We start from the raw sequence: 14,201 nt of genomic DNA on the forward strand, positions 1-14,201 counted from the left end.
AGTAGTGATACCCGTGTCAGGCTGAAGGAAGCAGACGTTCTCTTCTTCGGCAGGCGAGCTGCGGCCAGGCTGCTTTTACCGGGAGAGGCCACGGCCTAAAGATGTGGATGAGACAGGTGCAAGATATCTGCATATTCTTTATTATTTGCAAGAAAAACTTGCAATGAATCATATTTTGACCTATTTTAGCCATACTGGGTAACATTAGACATTTGTTTTTATTAACTTTGCCATATCAAGTCTAAAGAAGACTCCAGGAAATAGCTGCAGCAAAGATAGTATACTGTAAATAGTAGATTCTAGAGGAACTGGATGTTTCAGATGTTTTGCACAGCTGAAGGGCTTTTGTCTGGTGCTTAAGTTCAAGATGGAACTGCCTTGTTGCTACGAGAGAGCAGGGAGGAATGTCCAGGCTGCTTTGAGGTAGTCTACAGTAACTCTTTACAACCGCGGTGAGCAGAAAAGCATCTCAGAACGCACGAAAACTTGATGTGGATGGGCTACAACAGCAGAAGACCACATCGGGTTCTACTCCTGGCATCGAAGAACAGGAATCTGAGACTCCATCCATATATCCATCCATCTTCTACCGCTTACTCCTTTTCAGGGTCCCGGGGAACCTGTAGCCTATCCCAGGGAGCATCGGGCACAAGGTGGGGTACACCCTGGACAGGGTGAATTTCTCTAATGTTAGTGACATAATTGGGTTGGTTGGTGTGTCTTTAACATTTGGCTGGGTACATGTTCACCTAAAAAGGAAAGGTGCGAGTTTTCTGAGATGCCTTTCTGTTAACCGTGGCTGTAAAGAGTGCTTAAACTATAGAGATTGTTGTGTCTCTACCACCAGGAGATCAGTTATTTCTGAAGTTGAAATCTCCAAAGTTGAGTTTAAATGTAAGCAATTAATTCATTTAATGAGAGGAATTAGTCTTATTTTGATTCATAAGATTTAAATGATAAAACATCCATCATTTTTGTAGCTCAAAGTGCCATCCGTGCAGCTGATCCCCTTTCATGTGGTTCGCCAGTGTGCGTTTGGGTATATGACTCACTCACAGGACTTTCACGACATATTTCTGAAGTGCTTTTTCGACACGCCACACACACACACACACGCCACACACAGCAATTATGCTTCTATTTTAACAAGTGTTTCACTTCACACCAGTTGATTCAGAGGTGTGTAAAGCCTTTGAGTCATGCTGTGCCTGGTTCTGTGGCTTCCGAGTGTGTAATGGAGCATGAACTTTAAAGTCCATTGAAAACACAAAACTACAGAGTTAAAGGTAAAATTCACCCAGAACAATTGCGCATTAATCTCTGTAATTAACATCCGATTCCATCCAAGATTTCATTTATACTGAAACACGTTTTTAGTTTAAACTTCTTTCATCGACATGCTGCTCAAGTTTCACCTTGGTTAAGGGTTTCCTACATTACCCATAATGCCATTCTGATGGTGATGCTAGTCGGATTTAGCCCTAGCTGCAACTCTTAACTAAAGTCAGTGATGCAGCAGAGCTTTAGTCCTTTAGTCTACCGCCATCTAATACTGTAATCACGTCATTTTGTAGATCGCAAACTAGCGGAGTCATAAGACTTGGAGTCCAACATTTGCACCAACATTTAACCATTTCTATGCTGGATTTCTCATTGATATAACATGGTGTGTGTATGTGTGTGTACCTTGGCGGTGCTCTGCTTGGTCGTGTCTGCCAGGTAGCGCTGTGCCGCTTTCAGCATGCGTGCAAACACATTCCTCCCACCTGAGCCTACAGCCTCTGGGAAAGTCAATATACACAAACAGGAGACTTTAGTTGAGAAATACACAGCTGGCATACAATATTCCAGACAAACACATGAATCATACAGAATAATTTGCACTGTTTTAAAGTTTCGGCTCCATAAAATTGCTTAAATATATGTTTTGAAGTCGAGACGTTATATTTATTTATAAACCTGTTAAACCACTCTCAGATTTCTCTTTATACGCATGTTTATTTCTCTCACATGTTTTCTTTTCCTGCACTCATTCCTTGTATTATTATTATTATCATCATTATTATTATTATCTTAATCTTTTATTGTTCATAGTTTGACAGGTTTATGATTAGTGTACAGCTGGGCAATATGACAAGATGATATTATTGCACGGTACATGATATCACAATATCTATTTATAACGTTTTTAAAATTTATAACATTTCAAAACTCCTACTTTTTGAAAGAAAACTTTTTATATATTATAATTTTGTACTGAATAACTTTAAAATTGTCTTTTTTTTAATTTTTTTTTTTTTTACATTTTTTCTGAATTTTTCCTCTTTATCAGTGTTTAAAAATGAATTTTTGTAAACATTATATAAAAGTTTTTCCCATTTCTTTATTTTATTTATTTATTATTTTAAGTGTATTGCTGACACTTTACATAATGATACATATGTTGCATTGTATGTTGCATGGCTTAAAGTCTATCCATGGATTATAAAATAAACTTTTGTCCCAAGTTAATTTTTCTTCTTTTTCCTTATTTAACAATTCATTTTCCTTGATGCCAAATGTCAGAAAAGGTGACTCTAGAAATAAATGACTCGTCACATGTTTCCAAGAGCCCTCGTACCCTGTGATTGGGCGCGGGGTCATCCAGAACAAGACCACGCCCATCAGGATAGAAAGGTTTCACCACCGTAGCACTGATTTTGCAGTGACCCGTCACTCCGTCCGTGCCAACAAAATAAATAATTGCCCCCTCTCCCCCAGTCACAGCATAACAGATCCACAGAAAAGCCACATTATTCCTTTTAGTAAGAGCCGCACGATTTGATTTTATACTCGAGCCACAAGTAAACAAAATCATACAAGCATTAAAAAAAAACACAGGTCCTCTAACAGCAGTGTGAACGTTATCACTCCCATCCCGCTCCTACACACGGTGCCTGCATGCTATTCAAAGCAGGAGTCACGCGATACCGAACCTCAACAGACTTCAAAACACTGATCCGATCTTTTTCCCCTATTAAACAAAATCAATTAGACAAGAAAATATGGGCTGTGTTTCACTTCAACAATACAAAACCTTTTTCTAGAGTGCACAGCTGGCCTGAGGATAGTCAAGTCATGTCACCTTTATTTACAGTATGCAGCACATTTAAAAGCAGAAAAGTGCTGTGCAGTATAATCTAGTGATTCAAATGAATAAAAAATACAAATTTATGAGTAAAACAATAAAAAGCACAAAAGGAAACTTCAGTGCGTGTAGGAGTGTGAACGGTGACGTGACACTCCTAAGCCCATAAGCCGAGTGTCTTATAGTCTTCTTTATCATCGTTCTCCGGGCTGGTCGCCAGCGCTATTAATTTATCTCTCAAATGTCTCCTCCAATCCTTTAGTGAAACACAGACAGCGGCTCAACATGGTGGTTAGCACATTTCCCCATGCTCATTATTAATTCAAGCTTCTTTTTTGTCAAGTTGTAGTCTGACCTTTTCCAGAAGGTTCATTCGTCTCCTCATCAGCTCTCTGCTTGTTCTGTTCTTCGCAGCTCAGAGACACAGGACTGTTCTTGTCAGTTTCCTCTGTAAACGATTTTACAAATAGAACAGGTATTATTAAAATGTATGGATATTAGACATGGCAATCCCAAGCTAGATTGTTTATTTTATTTTTATTTTTCATTCCAATTTTATTCCAAGTCTGTACATCTGATCATTTATGCAGTTATCTAATCAGCCAATCATGTGGCAGCCGGACAATGCATAAAATCATGCAGATACAGGTCAAGATCTACAGTTAATGTTCACATCATACACATCAAGAATGAAGAAAAGTGAGATCTCTGTGACTTTAACAGTGGCATGGTTGTTGGTGCCAGATGGGCTGGTTTGAGTATTTCAGAAACTGCTGATCTCCTGGGATTTACACACACACACACACACACACACACACACCAGCCCATGATGGCCTCGGATTCCTGTTCTTGGCTGACAGGAGTCGAACCTGATTTGGTCTGTAGTTCATCTACCTTTGATGTTTTGTACATTCTGAGATGGTTTTCTGCTCACCATGGTTGTAAAGAGTGATTATTTGCCTTACTATGGCAAATGGTCTGCACTTATATAGCGCTTTTTTAACCTTAGCAATTCCAAAGCGCTTTACCCATTCACACACACACTCACATGCAAAGCACTAGCTTGCCATCGGAAACGACTCGGGGTTCAGTGTCTTTCCCAAGGACACTTCGGTATGTGGAGTCATGGAGGGCCGGGAATCGAACCTCCAACCCTACGATTAGTGGACAACCCGCTCTACCACCTGAGCCACAGTCACCCTATATCCTCTATCCTTCCTGGCAGCTCAAAGCTATCTGGCCATTTTCCTCTGACCTTTCTTATCAACAAGGTGTTTCCACCCACAGAACAATCACTCATTCAATGTCTTACATAAGTTTTTCCTCTTTTTTTTTTAAGCTATACTTAAAAAAAAGCTATACTATATTTAAGCTGTACTATACTATAGATGCCATGTTTGTCCTTTGTTAGAAACAAGCTACCAGTTAAGGGTGATGAGAGATGCATGATCTTTTCTTTGTTTTTTATTAGTGGAAGTTTTTTTTGTTTTTTCCCCCCCAGAGGATGGAATTTAACCAGTTGCAATTTATTTTTGGTCAAATTCAGCATCCGTGTACATGGACACACACTGAAGGTAGAGTCAAAGAGTAAACAAAATGAGTCCAACCGTTTTGTAGTTTATCTTAAACCCAAATTATAACCTACGCACCGTTAAGATGGGCAAATTTTACCCACATTTCGAGATCATACAAGGTTTTTAAAAAAATAAACATTTTAAAAACAGATTTACAGTTTAGAGAAGAATAACAGGGTAATGATGATTCATTTCAACACAAATTCAGCAAATGGCAAAAGTCAACAGTGAAGGTCTGCGGCTTCAAAGCCCTGATTAGAGGAAAGTCATAAATCAGCAATCCGTCTCAGTCGACGAGTTTCCAGGCTTTGCTTTAACCCCGACCTCAAACGGATCACAGGCACGGACACGCACTCCAGCCCCTTGTGGGAACGCTGAAGGGCGCAATGCCTCAGCCTGTCACGTTTAAGTGCCCTACAAAAGGGACAAACTCATTCTTGAAAAGGATTTTCCTCTTTGTTTTCCCCTGACAGCCTTCTTCCTGATTTACCTAGAGCAAGTAGAAAGTCTTTGTGGTGATTGTTTGAGTAGATGATGACCATCAGTACCTTTCAACATGAGGACCTACGGCACAATTTCGGCCCGTTAAACCCAAACTTGACCCTTTTCCACTAATCTGAGGACAGTTTAGCAGTTTAATGGGTTGTCAGTAGAAAGCAGCGCACTCTAAAACATGACATCTGGAGTCAGGACGGATTAGCGACGGATGCTAAATGTCCCCCTGCGGCTATGCTGCTGTAATCATAGAAGATCAGAACTGAGCTCGTAATCCGATCATGACACCGAAGATCTTCGATACAGTTTCAAACCAAAAGAGGTTACTGTGTCAGAATTATTTGGCAACATTCAACAGGGAAAGAGAAAGAAATACACAACAGTAAAGTAAGGAATAATACACACTGTTGCTGGAAAATAATCAACAATGTTGTGGTGTGACGAAGCAGAGTTACTGTTACCACCCTGACGGTGATTATTTTCCTATAGCAGCATGTCCTGAGGCGTTTCCCTCCTCTTACACCACAGCCACTTGCCAACGATTACAACTGATTCATTTACAAATGACGTAAATATTTACAAATTTATTTCCACGTTATACTTTTTATTACATTATAGCAGCAGTAAACAGTCGTTCCTTGACGCTCTCAAAGTTAATAAGGCCGTCCTGAAGATGTCGAAAAAACCTAAAGTTGCAGCTTTCCCACTAACCGTTTCGAAGCTCCGACACTGGAGACTCCTTCCAAAAATGTTTAATACACGTCTCCTTATGTGGTGCGTCCATTATAAAGCTGCCTCTGAATTAGCTGTTACTATAGAAACGATAACTTATTAGAACAAGCGCATTACTATAAACCTGTGATCTGTTAGAGGAACAAAACCTCATGACCTATCAAAATTGAGGATTCAACATCATGTGGTCTAAACCAGTGTTTCCCAACCTTTTTTCAGTCACGGCACACTTTGAAAATTTTCAAAAATTTGTGGCACCCTACGCAAACACTAATGCTAGACAGCGTTAGCTACATGAGGATGAAGTTGATGGTCCAGAAGCATCTGGAGCATTTCTTTTAATAAATCTGTCCATATTCTTTTGCACTACACACACATCGTCACACGCTAATTATTAGGATAAAACACATGCATACATTATGCAGACTGATGTTGACGTGGTCAGCGAGGGGGGTTGAGGAGGAGGGAATTATTATTTTTATATACCATTTTTTATTATTATTGTTATGCGCATGTGTGTCCATCTTATTATTTCTGTCTCATTATTTCAGACATCGGATATTTCTCACATATTTAACGTTTTATACACATTTTAGCATTTTGGAAAAGTCTGAAGGATTTCTACACGGCACCCCTGCTCTCATCAGACGGCACCCCGGTTGGGAAACACTGCTCTAAACTACTTTATCATTTGGGTATTTTAATATTTATAATTTCCTTGGCATTATATATAGTCAAACCAATACATCGTAGTGCATCTAGACAAATGAACAATGTTTTTTTGTTTGTTTTTTCTCATGATGTACTCTGGTTGAAGTCACACTGTTTGGTTAGACCCTGTAATTTCAGAAACGAGTGAAAATGATGACACACACACACACACACACACACACACACACACACACACACACACACACACACACACACACACACGACTCAAAGGTCACATGACACTGAGCTCTGAATCTGCTCTCATGCGCTTGTTATGACACCATTTTTGTCCCAGAAACACAACCTTAGCTATATTGGAACACAGCCTTTAGGAATGTCACCCCAAGTGTAAGTGTGTGTGTGTGTGTGTGTGTGTGTGTGTGTGTGTGTGTGTGTTCTCTGAACAAATCAAGGACACATTATCAGCTGTGTTCCCAATATGCTGCCTCATGCACACTCAGCCACTGCCTGCTTACCAAACAGACGTTAAGCCAGAGAGTGATATCGCCCCGTCATCACACAGTGTATGCACATCCAGCAGATTTGTGTATCAAGCTGCCAAGCATGCGCACACCCACACCCACCCACCCACCCACACACACAGCTCAGGAACTTTCACAAACATTGCTGCGTACATTGTCATCATTAACTCTTTACAGTAATGTTCCCTTATAAGACATTTTTATCACGTGACAAGAAATCAGCATGAATACCTCAGTAGCTAACAGAGTAACTAACACTTGTATTAAGTGATGGTTTATTTTTAATAATAACCCAAATAAATAGTAAATGGTCTGCACTTATATAGCGCTTTTATCCAAAGCTCTTTACACTGTGTCTCATTCACCCATTCATACACACACTCACACACCAATGGTAGCAGAGCTGCCATGCAAGGCGCTAGCTTGCCATCGGGAGCAACTTGGGGTTCAGTGTCTTACCCAAGGACACTTCGGTATGTGGAATCACGTGGGCCAGGAATCAAACCACCAACCCTACGATTAGTGGACAACCCGCTCTACCACCTGAGCCACAGCCACCAGATGAAATTAGTTAGCAAATAAATCAACACCTGGATTAACCAATGCTCATAAAAAGAAGCCCAAAGTGATCGATATGTACAAGCTCTTAACGAACATGTCTACAACCTCTCAATCATTCGTAAACGTTAATTTAAAACAAATCTATACATGTACGTACATTATTAACATGCAGTAATTCAACTTTTGCTCATTTATGTGGATTTTATGGAATTAGCTAGCGTTTCAACAAATATGAGTTAACACACATGTGCGAATATTACTTATACTTTATTAAATGCTGACATTTACTAAACAAGAGAGTAAATAATGTCAGTTAAGGGATCCATAATGTAAAGTGTTGTTTAAGTCTGTTTAAGCACAGCACTGAGGCTGTGGTAGATCAGTGGTTAAGGTTCAGGGCTAGTAAACTGAAGGTCATGAGGTTAAATCTCATCATCAAGCAACGTGCTGGGTTTTCTGGGTGCTGATCTTCAAGCGAGATTCTTAATCCTCAAATGCTCTGCGCTGCTAAACTCGGGGAAGTGGTAGCTCAGAGGTTAAGACGTTGGACTATTGTTCAAATCCCAGCACCACCAAGCTGCGACTGCTGGGCCCTTGACCAAGGCCCTTAACCCTCAACTGCACAGCTGTATAAATGAGAGAACTGTAAGACACTCTGGATAAGGGTGCCTGCCAAATGCCACTGCAAACTTACGCTTCCTAGTTTGAAACGGTTACTACATAAGAGTTAGCAAAATCATCAATGGCAATCGAGACATTTCAGGAATATAACTACAGTCATAAAATATAAAAGCTCGTCTGATGAAGATGAAAAGGAAGAATGGACGTTAATTTTACCGGAAGCACCTTTAACAGGAACGTACAAATCATCGTGAGCTAGCTAGCCAGCTAGCTGATGGGCTATTAAGTGAGTGTCGTAGAACGTTTGGCCATATTGTGTCCGAAATGTCAGTTACTCAATATTAATTTCTTGTTTATAGAATTGTTGTACAAAAGTGATATTCGGTATAACTGCACTCTTGCTTGTGCAATATTTCTTAAGTAATCTGACTGACTGAAGTAACAAGAACAAGGAGGAAGAGAGATGCAAGTTATCACAATGAAAACATTATTACAGATGTCACCTAGTGAAACTAATCCTGTCCAAATAGGGCTATGGGCATACTGTACATTTACAACTATTCAAAATACAAGCAATATGATTACAAATTTAGCTAACTAGCTGCATTAACATCTGTTTTTTCTTTTACACTTTGACATGACTCATTTTGCATGTTATGGCAACCCTGATACAAACTCCTGCACTGTGCATGCACATGCAATTGGTTAAGATGACATGGAGCTTTGAAATTTCACCAGGTTTCGGGCAAATCAAGATCTGAAGGGATCCGAACGTAGAATCGATTCAGAGGAGTTGTGGAGAGTTTCATAAGAGCAAGGTGCTTGTACATGAGTTCCTCACCTTTGCTCATTTCAAAGAGAAGCCCTGAAGTCGCAGTTTTGCACCTAGCAGACATCTTAATGTAAATCTCCTGCCCAAGACAACAGAGGCATGTTTTGCATTGAGTGGGCAGATGAGAAAGTCGAGAGCAGATGTGAAGCTGAACTACAGAGAATCTTCAGAGAACCCACCCGGTTAGCTCAACTCAGTAATCTGAAACCCAACTTTCCATCTTAACAAACACAAACCTTTGTGAATGTATCTTTTATGATCTCTTACGGTCAGCAGGTCATCAACATCAAAGCTGTAGCTTCTGAACATCTTTCCACTTTCCTTCTCTCTCTCTCACTCTCTCTCGCTCTCTTTCTATCCCTGTCTCTCTCCTCCCCCTGGAAGATGTACAAGTGCTCGTGCCTTCAAATCAACTCAATCAGCTACAGAATGACTCTTAATTTGCGCTGGGTTTAATCTTGCTTTCAGACAGTTAACTTGGAAGCAGTTACACAGACCAAAAGATAAAACACAGAATGGCATTATCAAGTTCATCTGAGACACACACACACACACACACACACACACAACAGTGTGTTAAGCCACAGCACCACCAAGCTGACACTTGAGCAAGGGCCTTAACCCTCTCTGCTCCAAGGACGCCGTATCATGGCTGACCCTGCGCTCTGACAGCAACTTCCTAACAAGCTGGGATATGCGAAAAAAGAATTACATTGTGCTGTAATGTATATCTGAGAAAGGTTTCTTCTTCTTCTTTTTTTCTCTCCATTTTCTCTCTTTTAAAGACAAAAAAAATTCAGCTTGTCATGTTACACAACAAACAAAACAAACTACTGTCACAAGAGTGCTGACACTGGAGACTCCTTCCAAACCTCCCCAGCTAAGAACATCAATTGAACCTGTTTATTGTATGGCACATCCACCAGAGAAGTTCCTGGGCAAGTTGTTACTAAAGAAACAGTATCAAATTCACATGAGCGTGGACTTAAATTACAGCTGGACCTACTGTCAGAGCTTCTGACCAATCAGAATCAAGCATTCAACAGAATTCTAGTATTAGAACCTATAAACTACATGCATTACACGGTTTTAATTGATTCCCTTCGCCAGAAATTACAGCAGCAGCAGGTCATTTAGCTGTATTAAAGTCATTAGGAGTTTGTTTAACATAAAAAAAAAAAATAAATAAAAAAAAACTTACCAGATAACAAACACGTCATAACTTTCATGTAAGCGGACCTAGTGGAAGCTTATTGTTTGAGATTTGTTATCGTACGTATCCTAAGTGCTACTTTTATCACTGCATTGTGAACTAAATGTATTTAAAGAGCTTAAGCTTCAGCAGCGCTATCAGTGAACCCGACGAACCCAAAAGATATGTCTAGGACTCGACAGTGGCGGTCTTGACTACCAATAATAAAGTACACTATATGGCCAAAGGTTTTCATAGATACCGGACCATCACACCCATATGTGCTTGATGGACAATCCCATTCCAGACTTATTTCCCTTTACTGCTATAATAAGCTCCACTCTTCTGGGAAGGCTTTCCACTAGATTTTGGAGCGTGCCTGTGGGGATTTGTGTTCATTCAGCTACAAGAGCATTAGTGAGGTCAGGCACTGATATCGGGTGAGGAGGCATGGGGTGCAGTCGCCGTTCCAGTTCATCCCAAAGGTGTTCAGTGGGGTTGAGATCAGGGCTCTGTGCAGGACACTCGAGTTTTTCCACTCCAACCTTAACAAACCATGTGTTCATGGACCTGGATTTGTGCACAGGAGCATTGTCATTCTGGAACAGGTTCGGGCCTCTTAGTTCCAGTGGAGGGAAATTGTAACGCTACAGCATACAAAGACAATCTGTACAATTGTGTGCTTTCATCTTTGGTGAAGAAATCACATAGGTTTGAGGGTTAGGGGTTCACATACTTTTGGTCATATAGTGTATCAAGACACTTATGATTTTAAGAGCATTAAAATTATATATAATCTGAAAATGTTTCTTCACTTTGCATAAACCAAATTCTGCAATATTTTATCAAACCAAATTCTATTACTATTATGCTCATGTTGAAAGTCTGTGTAGGAAGAGGAACCAGTATCTTCAACCAGGCTGTTATGCAAATTATTCACATTTTACGCAACTGAATTTCAACGACTCACTTTCCAGTCATGCTTCAGGAGCTAGGAAGATCTTCTATCTCAGACACGGACTCGGAAAATTCACAAAACATCACATTAAATTCACTCCCAGAGAGCTGGATTGCTGCTTTATAAGTGGAACCTTACATTAAAATGCTACATGTATCTGTGTGGATTACGTGCTTAAGGAAAGCCACATGGTAAAGGTATTGCAGAAACACACAGATAAGGATGTAACTGGATTCTGGCTAGACACCGTGATAAGATCTTGGCAAAATATAAATGCAAACCTTACTGTGCCAGGTTTCTAAATCAGCTCTCAGAATAGCAATAGTTATATTACTCAACCCATCTCACTAACTGTGGTGACTGGGGATGGATATAATACATATATATATATATATATATATATATATATATATATATATATATATATATATATATATATATATATATATATATATATATATATAAATGATTTATATATATTATTTATATAATTATTTATATATATTATTTTATATATATAAATATATTTATATATATAAATATATATATATATATATATTCCATTACAAATGGAAAGTCCAGATATTGTCCAGATTCAGATCTAAGGTGTAAACGATCTCATAAAAACACATTTGCTCATCAACAGTCTCTGGAAGCCTAAATATCAATTACTGGAGATCTTAATGCTTCTCCTGCACATGATGAGGTATCTATTACACACCAGACAACAGAGGAGCTGACAGGAGATGATTTCAGCTTAAATAAGCAGTTCTGAGGGCAATGCTATAAGGAAATATCTTTCAGGTAGACAGTAGACCCTGTAGACAAACGTCCCTCGAATGCCGGAAATGTGAATAGAAACGTTCTGCTCGTATCTCGTTACAAAAGAGGGACAAGAGGAAGCAGTGGAGTGCGAATGTGTACCGGAGCGGCACAGGAATGAAACGCTGACTGCACGATAATACAAACGGAAAAATAATATGCAGTAGCAGAACAAAACAGATCAATAGGATAAGTAGAACAAATAGAGGGGACAAAAGTGTCACACTACAGAAAGTGACTTGGCAGATTTTTTTTTAATGCTAAATAACCTTTAATTAAATCTTCCCTGTGGCATCAAACAGGTCCTGTTTCTGAGCTCTCGCCTTAACAGACCTTAAACCCAGATCAGAGGTCAGAGGTTGACCTGGAGAGTTCAGGGTGAGGAGAAAAAGCTGGTGAAGGATGTGAGATTAGCTCTGTATTGCATTTAGACCTAAGGCAATGCCATTTATCAACATTGCATAAAATAGATTGCAAACTGTTTCTTCTTAATACAATTTAGAACAAAAAAAGAAAGAAAAAAAACTGAGCTAATGAAGCTTAACAAGTATGAATTATCTTGTAGTCTACAAAATAGACTGGAAGTGTTGCAGACCAACCGAGAAGTGGACGTCCATGAACAGCCACAGACGAAGCCACAACCAACATGGTGATGGCAAACATAGTCCCCACGTATGGAGATATTTGGGACGCCCTGTAATTTGTTTTTATCGTTTGGGTAATAGAACCAACTAAATAAAAATAAGAACTTCATGAGTGGGATTATAAAAAAAAGACACACCAGTCAAGTGCTCATCTCCAGTTGAGGCCAGTTATGAATTGGAGTGATGTAGCTGAGGTTGAGGAACTGTCAGAGACAAGATTTACACACCATGCTGACAGTGATGACATTTCTACCTCTGGGTTTTGACCCCAGTGGTTTCCAACGTTTCTTGGGCCACAGAGGTAGGGTTCATAATTAATAATAAACAAACAAACAAACAAACAAACAAACAAACCAACAACTCAGCCACAATCTTAGGCCATGCCCACTTTTTTTTTGGGGGGGGGGGGTGATGGGGTCCAAATCAAGATATAGACATTTCGATCGCTAAACAGGCACAGATACTAGTATTGTGTTACAGCCCTTGCATAATTATAGAGACAAATCTAAATGCTCACGATAAATAAAGCCACTGGTCTGGAGGTCAGCTGTGTGACTGTGCTCTTCTCTCATCCTGCTATAATTACCGTCATCAGAAGCTCTACACTGAGCTCTGTAATTTACCTGATGCCAGTTCAGCTTACTTTTTGTCTTTTATGATTGAAGACATCTACAATGAGTGGCTTTAACTGCTCTTTCCAAACACAAACCTTTATTACCTTCATAAAGGGGTTATATATAAAGATTATAAAGCTCGGTTGAAAACGTATGTGATGGAACAAGCAAGGACAGAAAGTGAGAGTAGGTATATCTGTGTGTTGCAATAAAAATTCTAAGAGAAGGATATCGATAGTGTTTGGAACGGTGTTTGTTTTCCTTAAAGAACCCCAAACCTGTCAGTTTAAACTACTAAAAATCAATTTAGAATAATAAAGTTGTTTAAAGGCTGCTTTTATACCAGGATGAATTTTTATTTTTTTTTAACCTCAGTAAGGCTTTTAACAATGAACCACAAAAAAAATTCACTACTACATAACAAATAAACAAGGCACACTGTTTCCTGCTACCGTACAACTACTAGTAAAAGCAGTCTGGCTTTGAAAACCATCAATGATTAGTTTGTTCTTTGCTAACCAACCTTAGCCAGGAAACCTAGCTGGTTAGCTTAGCATGCACATTTCAGTTAGTGCATCAACTCCTATAAGTGCCAAATTTGACCCCTCTGTAGAATCAGAATCAGCCACCCAAGAAGAGTTAACCATTTAAAAATCATGTTTTTGAATATAAGGGTACGTAGTGTATCTGTGCAGCTTTGTGTCTTAGTCAAGTACGTGTTCAAACCTCCGCCAGATGCTTCATACAGCTGTTACTCAATGCAATCTCCTCAACGCAGAAAGTCTAGAAAAAAAGACCTCGTCATTGTTTATGAAAGGATATAAAAACCTCAAGCC

The 14,201-nt window shown here is 39.4% G+C and overlaps 1 protein-coding gene across 1 annotated transcript in view; it reads right to left on the reverse strand.

Annotated features, from left to right (window-relative positions):
• The window catches only part of si:ch211-266k8.4 (TBC1 domain family member 12), a 54,240-nt gene that overhangs the window by 20,736 nt on the left and 19,303 nt on the right, over window positions 1–14,201 (reverse strand). Inside the window, exons 11-13 of the mRNA XM_053631414.1 lie at window positions 3,483–3,575; window positions 1,687–1,781; window positions 12–95 (exon numbers count right to left, since the gene is read on the reverse strand). Of these exons, the coding sequence (XP_053487389.1) occupies window positions 12–95; window positions 1,687–1,781; window positions 3,483–3,575 (272 nt within the window). The remainder of the gene's footprint in view (window positions 1–11; window positions 96–1,686; window positions 1,782–3,482; window positions 3,576–14,201) is intronic.

The sequence above is a fragment of the Ictalurus furcatus genome, chromosome 8, assembly GCF_023375685.1.
Source record: "Ictalurus furcatus strain D&B chromosome 8, Billie_1.0, whole genome shotgun sequence".
In the NCBI taxonomy this organism is placed as follows: domain Eukaryota; kingdom Metazoa; phylum Chordata; class Actinopteri; order Siluriformes; family Ictaluridae; genus Ictalurus; species Ictalurus furcatus.